The sequence below is a fragment of the Coregonus clupeaformis genome, chromosome 17, assembly GCF_020615455.1.
Source record: "Coregonus clupeaformis isolate EN_2021a chromosome 17, ASM2061545v1, whole genome shotgun sequence".
NCBI lineage: Eukaryota > Metazoa > Chordata > Actinopteri > Salmoniformes > Salmonidae > Coregonus > Coregonus clupeaformis.
In genome coordinates this window covers 42246996-42260348 of record NC_059208.1, presented here as the reverse complement: position 1 = coordinate 42260348, position 13353 = coordinate 42246996, and the positions used below count along the sequence as shown (strand labels likewise).

General features: G+C 42.8%; 1 protein-coding gene across 3 annotated transcripts in view; it reads left to right on the top strand.

The window, feature by feature from the left end:
* Positions 1 to 13353, top strand: part of LOC121586438 (glutamate receptor ionotropic, kainate 5-like) — a 115700-nt gene that overhangs the window by 91356 nt on the left and 10991 nt on the right. For all 3 annotated transcript variants that reach the window (XM_041903114.1, XM_041903113.2, XM_041903112.2), the window contains exons 6-13: positions 979 to 1144; positions 3075 to 3253; positions 4108 to 4161; positions 6221 to 6382; positions 8216 to 8368; positions 10285 to 10389; positions 10575 to 10682; positions 11390 to 11593. In XM_041903114.1, the coding sequence (XP_041759048.1) occupies positions 979 to 1144; positions 3075 to 3253; positions 4108 to 4161; positions 6221 to 6382; positions 8216 to 8368; positions 10285 to 10389; positions 10575 to 10682; positions 11390 to 11593 (1131 nt within the window). The remainder of the gene's footprint in view (positions 1 to 978; positions 1145 to 3074; positions 3254 to 4107; positions 4162 to 6220; positions 6383 to 8215; positions 8369 to 10284; positions 10390 to 10574; positions 10683 to 11389; positions 11594 to 13353) is intronic.

Genomic DNA, 13353 nt, shown 5'->3' with positions numbered 1-13353 from the left:
AATGGAAATCTCTTCAGGCATTTTCACATTAGACTTTATTTCAGTACGGGGCAAACAGCAATTCATCCCAGGGGCGAAACATTTCAGACCTGGCCCTTAGCCAGATTAAGTCAAACAGGGATAAAATCTCGCTATAGGGAGAAAATGCAAATGTGAAAAAACGTAGCCTGTTTACCTTGGAGTTGTCTATGGATGAAATACCAGTATAAAAACACCTTTTGTTTTGTTGCACTTCAATTGGGTTGAATATGTCAATGTTATGGACAGAGCATGATAATACTGTCCAGGGTAAAAGCTTGAACGCTTAAAGGCCCAATGCAGCCGTTTTTTTTTTATCTCAATATCAAATAATTACGTTACTGTAATAGTTTTACATTAAAATGGTCAACAATAAACAAAAATAGCTTTTTAGCAAAACGATTTCTCAAGCAAGAATTTTGCTAGGACTGTCTGGGAGTGGTCTGAGTGACGAGGGGGAGGGGGAGAGATATGTAATCTGAAAACTAGCTGTTATTGGCAGAGGTTTGAAACTCTCTTTGTTATTGGTCTATATGAACTTATACTGCCTGGTGATGTCACCAGGCAAGCCAAAACTCCACCCATGCAAAACCTGCTGATTAGAAGGTCCTGTGTAGATTGTATTTTCAACTAGCAACTATCAGGAAATATCCCTGATCAAATGTTTTCACACTTTTACAGTGTTAGTTTCATCAGCTGTTGTACAATATGATACAAAACACAGGGAAAACATAATTTTGACTGCACTGGGCCTTTAATTTACCACCCAACCCCTTCCTCTCCCTTCCTTTACTCCTTTGCTTATTATAGTATACACATGTATGATAATAATAATCCATTATTATCATACATGTCCATCCTTTATAACATACTCATATAAACAATTATGAACACTTCCCATGACCGATTCATAATGCCTAAAAGTGCATTTATAACGCCTTATGTTGCCTGCTGTCTCAGATCCCTCATGTGAAGATAGGCCCGGAGGAGACGCCCAAACTCCCATACCTCCGCTTCGCCTCGGTCAGCCTCTACCCCAGCAACGAGGACCTGAGCCTGGCTATAGGGGCCATCCTCCGCTCCTTCAGCTATCCCACCGCCAGCCTCATATGCGCCAAGGCAGAGTGTGAGTGTATGCCTCAGGGTATCTGATACTGCATGCATGTTCCTATACTTCCCTACTTGTATACTTCCATACTACGATACTTCCCTACGTACACTCTTAGAAAAAAAGGTGCTAGCTAGAACCTAAAATGGTTATTTGGCTGTCCCCATGGGAGAACCCTTTGAAGAACCCTTTTTGGTTCCAGGTAGAACCATTTTTGGTTCCACGTAGAAGCCTTTTGGTTCCAGGTAGAACCCTTTTGGGTTCCGTGTAGAACCCTTTCCACAGAATTTCTACATGGAACCAAAAAGGGTTCTACCTGGAACCAAAAAGGTTTCTCCTATGGGGACACCCAAATTTACCTCCATACATCAACTCTCTACGGTTTGATCTGAGCGAATGTTGAGTGTGAGTGCAGGGTGTTCGATACTGCGTTTGTCTTATGCTTCTAGACCTTGCCTATTGTTACACCTGTGCCAAGGCTGAGTGTGGAGAGTGTATAAGGAATGATACATTGTATATGTTGTCATATGAGATGCCCTGCGTTGCTTTATGTGTCTTATCCAGAGCGACTAACATGAGCAATTATGGTTAAGTGCCTTGCTCAAGGGCAGATCGATAGCATGTTCACCTAGTCGACTCGGGAATTCTAACCAGTGACCTTTCGGTTACTGGCCCAACACTTTTAACCGCTAGGCTACCTGCTGCCTCCATGCTCACATAATCCTTTATTTAGCCAAGTAGGTTAAAGTAGTGCATAGCTATCCGTTGAGGTTTATGTATTGTGTATATGTTTTGACGCTTTAGACTTGTCAACGTACAGCCGATGACCCTGAAGCTTCAGCTGAGTAGTAGAGTGTATCATTTTGCATTGGTCTGATGCTCCACTCTTGAAATAATCCAAGTTCAACAAAGACCTTGAACTGTACAAGAGTATTCCAGTAGCCTGGAGCCATTCGTACATCCCTCTATCACCCTCCCATCAGTCCTCCTGCTTTCCAGGGTCCCCTGCACACAGAGTGCAGCCGCCCAGTCAGTCCAGGTGGTGGATTAGCCCAGTTCCCCTCCAGAGTGGATTATGCCTTCCATTTATGAGCTGCTGCTCTATTCGACTGCTCAGGTCTGGGCCAAGGTCGGGTGCGCTGAATGCATCTTTTTACAGTCCACGCCACCCTCCCTCTTTATCGATCCCACTGTTTTCTACTTGGCTGGTCTGGTCTGTGCTCTGAGTAATGTTATTAAGCAAAATTGTTTATGTTTTTTCTCTTCTCTTGGTTTTTCTTGTTTTTTTTTCTCCAGTCGGCTACATTGCCACTGTATTGGTTTCTCTGGTCCCTGTTCAAGGCCCAGTTAAATTCCAGTCACCCTATGGAGAGTTTATTGTTGCCATTATCAAGGTCATTACATTTACATTTTAGTCATTTAGCAGACGCTCTTATCCAGAGCAACTTACAGTTAGTGAATGCATACATTTATTTGCATGTGATTTTACTAGTTTTTGGATAGAGTAACTCACTGGTCACTAAATGTTATAAAAAGGGGTAGGAAGTAAAGGTGGACATGTACTTCCATAGGAGGCTTGTCCAGGGAGGAAGAGGAGGATGGTCCTCCTCATTAATTTAAGGAAAAAGTGAAACAATTTAACACATTCAGAAATCCTCCTAACTCAAATTATACCTTTGTTACACACCTCACCTGAATATCTGATTAAACATACTGGTTTACAGAGAATGTGACCTTCTGGTTACCAAAGTAGTTTTAAAGTTACTCCACAACATAATATAAAGTGACGGGGGGACAGAGAAATAGAGCAAAATATAACGTTTTTTTCCGGTAGCAGTAATCAAAATGTATTTTGAAATAGCAATACAGTGCTCTGTAATGTTTGGTTGAGGTATCACAAAGTATGTGTTTCATTAAGCCTCTGACGTGCTCTGCCTCCACCCCATAGGCCTGCTGCGATTGGAGGAGCTGGTGCGGCGCTTCTTGATCTCCCGGGAAACACTGTCCATTAGGATGCTGGACGAAAGCCTGGACCCCACCCCCCTGCTGAAGGAGATCAGAGATGACAAAGTGGCCACTATCATCATCGACGCCAATGCTTCCATCTCCTACCTCATCCTCAGAAAGGTCAGGACCCTCACCAGTCACAAAGACAACTAACAACAGTGTGGTCCTCTGTATCTCAGGTGATAGAGCAAGGCGCTTGCAATGCCAGCATAGTGGGTTCGATTCCCGGGACCAACCATTCGTAAAATATATGCACGCATGACTGTAAGTCGCTTTGGATATAAGTCCTTCTAAATGACATGTATTATATATTATAGTTTAAAATCTTTTTAAAAAATTATGTAACATGTATAACTCATATATAACACATTTGTAAGCAGTACATAAACATTCCATAAATGCTTATGTCAAGTTGATAATTGTATTATAGTGATGTTACCATGACACAATTAATCTACTTGAAGGTGTTGACATGAGAATGTATTAAATTCAAGAAATGCTTAAGCACTGCTTATGAATCTGAATCTGCTATGTATGAATTATTCATGTGTTATGAGATCCTTATGTAGGTTTGCCTTGCCCAGCTCAATGTCATTCTCTGCAATATAAAACATAGTACCATTTATCCTACTCTATATTGCGTCCAGAAGGCACATGATATATGTATGCTTTTAAATGATGTATTATTCTATTCTGTAGTCTACTGGTGGCACTACCAGTACCGTAAACTATGTAAATGCTAGATGTAGTGTTCATGTATGTTATGTGTATGCACGTGTAATCAACTGTCAAAATAGCAGATATGCGCTTTTAGGTCAAAATTGTACATGTTAAACACCTGCTCATGTGTATAAAGCTAATAAACGTGTTATCTGAATGCCATATGATAAAGTTACTGCATCACCCACAGTGCAGTACAGTTCAGTGTATCAGCACTGTTACAATGCCCCCCTCTCTCCTTTTCCACCCCTCAGGCATCAGAACTGGGGATGACATCAGCGTTTTACAAGTACATCCTCACCACCATGGTAAGAGCATACCAATCTAAATTATCCACCCCTCCCGCTCCGTACCCTACCCACAATCCTCTCTGCTTGGCCTATGGACGGCTATCGCGGCGGATCTCATCTGAAATGCATGATGGGAGTGCACAGTTTGTCATCATTATTTCCCTGCTCAGCGCATGCCCTTGTGCGAGGTGACTTACATAGCTAATAATATTTTCTACATCTTATCCCGTCCCGTCTACAGTGCAGGGAATTTTTACTGTGGTACTTACAAGGGCGCACGCCTCACACCCCCAAGGGAGAAACGGCAGTTCCCTGAACATTAGAGAGGGACCAGAAATCTTTAAATCATGACCCTTTCATTTTCATAGCTGAATGGCACGCCACTCTACTGTCTGGAACTAGAACCATTTGTGTCCTGCCTCCCGGTACCAAAACGCTGTCCCTATATTGTACCATGGTCCTATATCGTACTGCTACACTGTGGCCTTACAGTATACAGCTATTGTGAGACGCTGTGGTACACTGTTACTACTGCTGTCCAACTGCAATTCACTTTTTCAGAGCCATATTTCAAATATACTGTATTTCAAAAAGAAGAAAGATGTACTTACTTACTACCCTCTTCTACCCCTATTCCACACTGCTATCTCATACCTCACTGTCGAACAATCATTTAATATACAGTACCAGTCAAAAGTTTGGACACACCTTCTCATTCCAGGGTTTTTCTTTATTTTTACTATTTCCTACATTGTAGAGTAATAGTGAAGACGTCAAAACTATGAAATAACACATATGGAATCATGTAGTAACCAAAAAAGTGTTAAAGAAATCAAAAGTTATGGAGGTGTGTTGGGTCATTGTCCTGTTGAAAAACAAATGATAGTCCCACTAAGCCCAAACCAGATGGGATGGCGTATCACTGCAGAATGCTGTGGTAGCCATGCTGGTTAAGTGTACCTTGAATTCTAAATAAATCACCAACAGTGTCATCAGCAAAGCACCCCCACACCATAACACCTCCTCCTCCTTGCTTTACTGTGGGAAATACACAGGCCGAGATCATCCGTTCACCCACACCGCGTCTCACAAAGACAAGGCGGTTGGATCCAAAAATCTCCAATTTGGAGACCAGACCAAAGGACAGATTTCCACCGGTATAATGTCCATTGCTCATGTTTCTTGGCCCAAGCAAGTCTCTTCTTCTTATTGGTGTCTTTTAGGAGTGGTTTCTTTGCAGCAATTCGACCATGAAGACCTGATTCACTCAGTCTCCTTTGAACAGTTGATGTTGAGATGTGTCTGTTACTTTTATTTGGGCTGAAATTTCTGAGGCTGGTAACTCTAATGAGCTTATCCTCTGCAGCAGAGATAACTCTGGGTCTTCCATTCCTGTGGCGGTCCTCATGAGAGCCAGTTTCATCATAGCGCTTGATGGTTTTTGCGACTGCACTTGAAGAAACGTTCAAAGTTCTTGACATTTTCCGTATTGACCGACCTTCATGTCTTAAAGTAATGATGGACTGTCGTTTCTCTACTTATTTGAGCTGTTCTTGCCATAATATGGACTTGGTCTTGTACCAAATGGGGCTATCTTCTGTATACCCCCGCTACCTTGTCACAACACAACTGATTTGCTCAAATGCATTAAGAAGGAAAGAAATTCCACAAATTAACTTTTAAGAAGGCACACCTGTTAATTTAAATGCATTCCAGGTGACTATCTCATGAAGCTGGTTAAGAGAATGCCAAGAGTGTGCAAAGCTGTCATCAAGGCAAAGGGTGGCTATTTGAAGAATCTCAAATATCAAATATATTTTGATTTGTTTAACACTTTTTTGGTTACTACATGATTCCGTATTTGTTATTTCATAGTTTTGATGTCTTCACTATTATTCTACAATGTAGAAAATAGTAAAAATAAAGAAAAACCCTTGAATGAGTAGGTGTGTCCAAACTTTTGACTGGTAGTGTACATCACTGGGGAGGGGGAAAACATTTTGCCCACCTGTATGGTTTAGCTAGCTCTCTCAGAATGTTCACTCCCAAGCTCCTCCCTCCCTCTTGTGTCAATCAGGACTTTCCCCTGCTGCAATTGGACGACGTGGTGGATGACCTGTCCAACATCGTGGGTTTCTCCATGCTCAACAGCAGCCATCCCTTCTACCTGGAGTTCATCAGGAGTCTCAACCTGTCCTGGAGGGAGGGCTGTGACCTCAGCCCTTACCCCGGCCCAGCGGTGAGAACCTGACACCTTCTATGTGGTTGTACTCATACACTATTACTGTTACTAAAACTGATACTCATACTCACTCTCTTTCATATACCGTACTCATATACTATCATATACTATAACTCATATCTTCTGCAAACAGTCATATACTGTTTAAATAGTCTTACTGTCACTCGTATACTAATTATTTACTAACACTCATATACTTATTACTCATAGTTTTTCTCATACACTGTCACATACTGTTACTGCTGTCACTCATATACTGCTACAGTAACTTACTCATATACTGCTACAGTAACTTACTCATATACTGTCAGCCAAGTTTTTTATTGTGTACTCTCTACTGCTAAGTTACCCACGTGCTGTTACCCGTATACTCTCGACTATGATAACTTGTACTGATATAGTATTATATATTTAAGCAATAAGGCCCGAGGGGGTGTGGTATATGGCCAATATACCACGGCTAAGGGCTGTTCTTAAGCACGACGCAACGCGGAATGCCTGGATACAGCACTTAGCCGTGGTATATTAGCCATATCCCACAAACCCCAGAGGTGCCTTATTGCTATTATAAACTGGTTACCAACGTAATTAGAGCAGTAAAAATAAATGTTTTGTCATACCCGTGGTATACGGTTTGATATACCACAGCTGTCAGCCAATCAGCGTTCAGGGCTCGAACCACACAGTTTACAATTTGCACCGTGCCTAAGAACAGCCCTTAGCTGTGGTTTATTGGCCATATACCACTCCCCCTCAGGCCTTATTACTTAACTATAACAGTATAATGACATCCAATTTCACATTCCCTCATACATTCTCACTCATACACTTACTCGTACGTGCAATGCCACACATTTACTCATACATTTCTAGGTCATACACAACAGAGGAGGCTGGTGGGAGGAGCTATAGGAGGACGGGCTCATTGTAATGGCTGAAATGGAATAAATGGAACAGTATCAAACCCATCAAACATATGGAAACCACATGTTTGACTCCGTTCCATTTATTCCAATCCAGCCATCCTCCTATAGCTCCTCCCACCAGCCTCCTCTGATACACAGACTTTATCACTATTCCTTTTTACACGGTCAAACTGCCAGTCGAAGTACACACATTGTCATGCTGTCACTCACAATCGGCGTGATTCACACTCTGCCAGGTTGGCTGATGCCTGACCAGTTGTCATTCATTTTTAAAGGGATACTTCGGGATTTTGGCAATGAGGCCCTTTATCTACTTTCCCAGAGTCGGATGAACTCGTGGATACCATTTTTATGTCTCTGTGTGCAGTTTGAAGGAAGTTGCGCAATGACTGGAAGTCTATGGGTATTCTATTGGGAGCTGCCAGCATGCTAGCAGATACCCATAGACTTCCAGTCATTGTGCTAATGCTAGTTAGCATTGGCTCGCGAAACTACCTCTAACTTCCTTCATACTAGACAAAAATGGTATCCACGAGTTCATCTGACTCTGGGAAGGTAGATAACGGGCCTCATTGCCAAAATCCTAAAGTATCCCTTTAAGGTTTGATTGAATCACACAGCTTTGGCACAGACCACAGTGTCACCTTGATTGAGTAACGTTACTTCTACCTCAACGTTTCTTTTTGTCTTTCTTTCTCCCTCTCTGTATATTTATGCCTGCCTCTCTCATCTTTCTCTCTCGCTCTCTCTCTACCATTGTGCCTCTCTCCATCTCTCTCTTTCCTTCCCTCCCTCCCTACGTCTTTCTTATTCTCTCTCTGAACATTTGTATCAACTATTCCCTCCCTCCCTCCCTCCCTCCCTCCCTCCCTCCCTCCTCCCCTTCCCTCTCTCTCTCCCACAGCTCTCGTCGGCTCTCATGTTTGATGCTGTGCATGTGGTGGTGGGGGCGGTGCGTGAGCTCAACCGAAGTCAGGAGATTGGAGTGAAGCCGCTCAGCTGCAGCACTCCTCAGATCTGGCAGCACGGCACTAGCCTGATGAACTACCTGCGCATGGTACCAACACCTGCTCTCTCTTTACACAATGCTGTCCCAATGCTGTCCCAATGCTGTCCCAATGCTGTCCCAACGCTGTCCCAATGCTGTCCCAACTAGCCCATTTTGTATTAGCCAACTGATTAATTTGCCAAGGCGACGATGTAATGTTGTTGACTGCAGAAACCGTTAGTTCACCTGTGTGTCTCAACTAGCCAGTTGTGCCACCTGCACATAAGCCAACTAATTGCTGTCTTGCCCCAGCAACAATGTAACATTGTTTAACCTTTTACTGCAGTGGGCTAAATCAGGGTAGAGTGTCCCTTGGTAGTCTTAAACAAATCGACTTTGAAAGAAAAGTATACACCTCATGGTTATGTGCTTACAAAAAATAAGACACCTGTACCATGTCAGATATAGAGTTCAAATGTATTCAATTTTGAGTTTGCATTCCAATATTACACATGATATACTTCACAGAAGACTGAAATATAACAAAACTGTTTGACATAGAAACACCAGATTTTCTGCAGTCATTTGACTGCAGGAAAGGGCTACTACAGGTCCAGCACTTAGTTGAAATATGCAATATGGCATGGTACATCCACCTGTTACTGAACACTGTCCCAACCAGCTTGGCTAGCTATTGATGTAGTTGTCCCCTTAGCCAACTCGTTCTCCTGCCAAGGCAGCAATGTAATGTAGTTGAATACAGAACAGTCAGGTACCAGTAGATTCCATGCTTAGCTGAAACATGGCTGCCTTTGGTCCTGAACTACAGAAGAAACAAGGGTTGCGGGACAAATCCATTTAAATTCAGTCAATTTTCGGGATGAATGGCATTTCAGCTCATGAAATAAAAGTGACTGAACTTTTCAGTTCATGAAGTGAATCCTGAATTATTGAGCAATTTACTGAGTTGGATTGGAATTGACCCCAACCCTACCAGTAGACTAACTAGTGAATAGCACAGCTCCACTTATACGTTAGTGCTTGAAGCACTGTCTTATAACCTTCCTGTCACCGTTGGGACTTTCGGTTGATGCCATGTTGATGCCACTACTGCTCTTGTTTTGTGGGTGTTGTTGCTGTTATTGTTGTTAGGGTTGTTGGTGTGTATTGTGGTGTTGATGGTATTCTTCCTATCGTCATTGTTGCACTCTGCTGGGCAGCGTAGTTTCTCTATTTTCTCTATTTTCTCTCCATCCTCTCCTCCTCCTTCATTCCTCCTCTCCTATCGGAGTCTGCCACTTCTTAACTTCCCCCCATCTGTTTCTCCCCTCATCTCTCTCCATCTCAGACAATGTTTTCTCGCTCTCCGCGCATCATTCCATCATTCCTACACTCTCTTTGGCAGTGGTTCCACTCCTCTCCCCCTTTCTCCCCTCTCCATCCCCCACTCTGTTGTTCCTCGTTTGGGCATCTCTCCTTCTTCCTCTCTTTTAGGGTGTAATTCATCCTGAGTCTCTCTCCACGCCGCACATTCCGTCTCTCTGCATGCCTATTGTTTTAGCCATACATCTCTCTGTCTCTCTCGCCACTGTCAGCCATCTAATATACTGCGGCCAAGCCTAGCTATAGCCTGTCTGTTTGTATGGGCTGAATCTTTACCTCTCTCTTTCTCTCTGTTCCTCTGTCCCTCCCGCCTCTCTCTATTTTCCGCTCTCTTTCTCTTGCTACTTGAAATAATAAATGTATGTTTTTCTATCTATCTATCTATCTCTCTCTCTCTCTCGCTCTCGCTCTCTCTCTCTCTCTCGCTCTCTCTCTCTCTCTCTCTCTCTCTCTCTCTCTCTCTCTCTCTCTCTCTCTCTCTCTCTCTCTCTCTCTCTCTCTCTCTCTCTCTCTCTCTCTCTCTCTCTCTCTCTCTCTCTCTCTCTCTCTCTCTCTCTCTCTCTCTCTCTCTCTCTCTCTCTCTCTCTCTCTCTCTCTCTCAGGTGGAGTATGATGGGTTGACCGGCAGGGTGGAGTTCAACAGCAAAGGCCAGAGGACAAACTACACCCTGAGGATCCTGGAGAAGCACCGTGGGGGTCATAAAGAGGTGAAGCGGTCATGGGTTCAAATGTCACTGGGTCATGGGGGGGGGTCGGGGGTGAATGGCTCTATTTAGGAGTTTATTTGACAAGCACTGGAGTTAGATGCATATTGACTAAGACATAAACATTGATCATGGGTTTAACCCTATTCTCTATCCATCTCTCTTTCCTTTGTCATCCCTGTGTTCAGATCGGGATCTGGTACTCTAACAACACGTTGGCGATGAACTCCACGTCTCTGGACATCAACGTGTCGGAGACGCTGGCTAACAAGACGCTCATCGTCACCACCATATTGGTAAAAACGTAGTGGTTTTGCACATTTGCATTGGTAGAATGTGAAACTGTTGGTTTTCTGTTGGCCATTTTGGGTCAAACAACATTTCTCAAGTGTTCAAGATTAATTTCATTTACCAAGAACAAAAAAAGGAGTCAGTCAGGGGTACACTAATCATTTTATTGTACAGTAACTTGTAATATCAGTTCTATACACCTCATCAAGTCAGTGCTAAGTAGATGTTAATCTCATTCATGACTAATAAGTCACATATAGCCACTTAATGACAAATCATTTCGCCAGTGACCTCTATGCAAGAAATTACAATATATGTAAATGCAGGTATGTGCACGCATTCCAAGTAAAGATTCAGCCCTTAGTAAATGCTTCAATACACTGTTCCTTATTTGAATTATGATGAAGAAATATTCAGCAACTGTTGGTAGGATGTTTACATAAAAAATATATATTACATATAGATTAACATTTTTGTCACTTAGCACACGTTCTTATCCAGAGCGACTTACAGTTAGTGCATTCATCTTAAGCTAGCTAAGAGAGAAAAACGCATCTCACAGCCATAGTAAGCAAATGTTTTCCTTAATAAGTGTCTATTAGCAAAGTCAGTGTGAGTATATAAAAAAAATAAAAAAACTAGTTTCGGTAAATGCCTTCACCTTCTTTGAATTATAGCTCTTGAATGACCTTTTGCTTTCCTTCTATTGCAGGAGAACCCGTACGTGATGCGCAAGTCCAACTACCAGGAGCTGCAAGGAAACGACCGGTACCAGGGTTTCTGTGTGGACATGTTAAGAGAGCTGTCGGACATGTTGAAGTTCTCCTTCAGGATCAAGCTGGTGGATGACGGACTGTACGGAGCGCCTGAACCAAATGGATCCTGGACAGGCATGGTGGGAGAGCTCATCAATAGGGTAAGCCGTCATTGTAAATAAGTATTTGTTCTAAACTGACTTGCCTAATTAAATAAAGGTTACATTTCAAAAAGCACACACATGCCTACACTCACACGCATGTACACACACATACGCACACCGTCTAGACGACTGGCTGTAAAAGTGGGTCGATAGGGTGGGTCGTCAATCAGTCAAAGGCAGCCTAAGGTAATCGCCATGATAACTAACGAGAAGCCTGGCTAAAAACCTTGGTCTTGGAGAGCAATAGGGATGTGCAGGCTTTGCCCCAGCTCTGCACTACAAAACATGATACAATTAATCTAAAGTGTGATGATTATTTGATTAATTGAATCAGGTGTTAGTGCTGTGATTGAACAAAAACCTGCTAAGCTCTCTAGGACCATGGTTGGTAACCACTAATCAAAGGGGTGTGAAGTTATGCATATCAATCAAAGTCTGCTAATCGTCGGGTTAACCTGTAGCTCTCAGTGGTAAGAACTTATGGATAAAGAGCTGGTGTCACAAAATTCTGTTAATTTCCCCAAAGTTTTGCAACCCTAGACACAGCTTTTACCACATACACAATATATACAAAAGTATGTGGAAACCCCTTCAAGTTAGTGGATTCAGCGATTTCAGCCACACCCATTGCTGACAGGTGTATAAAATCAGCCATGCAATCTCCATAGACAAAACTGCCAGTAGAATGACCGTGGCAGCGTCATAGGATGCCACCTTTCCAACAAGTCAGTTCGTCAAATTTCTTCCCTGCTAGAGCTTCCCCGTTCAACTGTAAGTGCTGTTATTGTGAAGTAGAAACTTCTAGGAGCAACAACGGCTCAGCCGAGATCGGTGTGGAAGAACTTGATTGGCCTGCACAGAGCCCTGACCTCAACCCCATTGAACACCTTTGAGATGAGTTGGAACGCCGACTGCGAGCCAGGCCTAATTGCCCAACATCAGCGCGTGCCCGACCTCACTAATGCTCTTGTGGCTGAATGGAAGCAAGTCCCCGCAGCAATGTTCCAACATTTAGTGGAAAGCCTTCCTAGAAGAGTGGAGGCAGTTATAGCAGCCAAACAGGGACCAACTCAATATTAATGCCCATCATTTTGGGATGAGATGTTCGATGAGCAGGTGTCCACATGCTTTTGGTCATATAGTGTATGTGGAAAGGGTTCTACATGGAACCCAAAATGGTTCTCCTTGGAACCAAAAGGGTTCAACATGTAACCAACAATGGTTCTTCAAATGGTTCTAGATAGCACCTTAAGGTTTAGGTTCTAGATAGCACCTTTAGGTTTAGGTTCTAGATAGCACCTTTAGGTTTAGGTTCTAGATAGCACCTTTTTCTCTAAGAGTGTATACACTGTAAGTGCACACACACCTGCATTCATGTGGAGTGAACACACTCTTTGTGGCACACACGGAGAGACACACACAAATGGATATGCAGAGTGAGCCCTCACACACACAAAGTTATGTAAATTCCATGAAAACACACACTCACTAGATTTTTTAATATGCATACTAATGCAATAAGCACACACACACACAAAAACTAACATTGCCTAAACACTTCATTAAATAACACACTAACCCACCCCCTTCTCTCCCTCTCTTCTGGTACGGCAAGATGAAAGTGGGTGAAACTCATTAATGAGTCTGTCCTCGTTAATCAATTAAGCTGTAATTAAGAAACTGAGAGGTGTCTGGTGTCTTGTTTTTGTTGGATCAGCCATGCACTCTATGATGACTGTGTCCTCTATGGTGTTTCC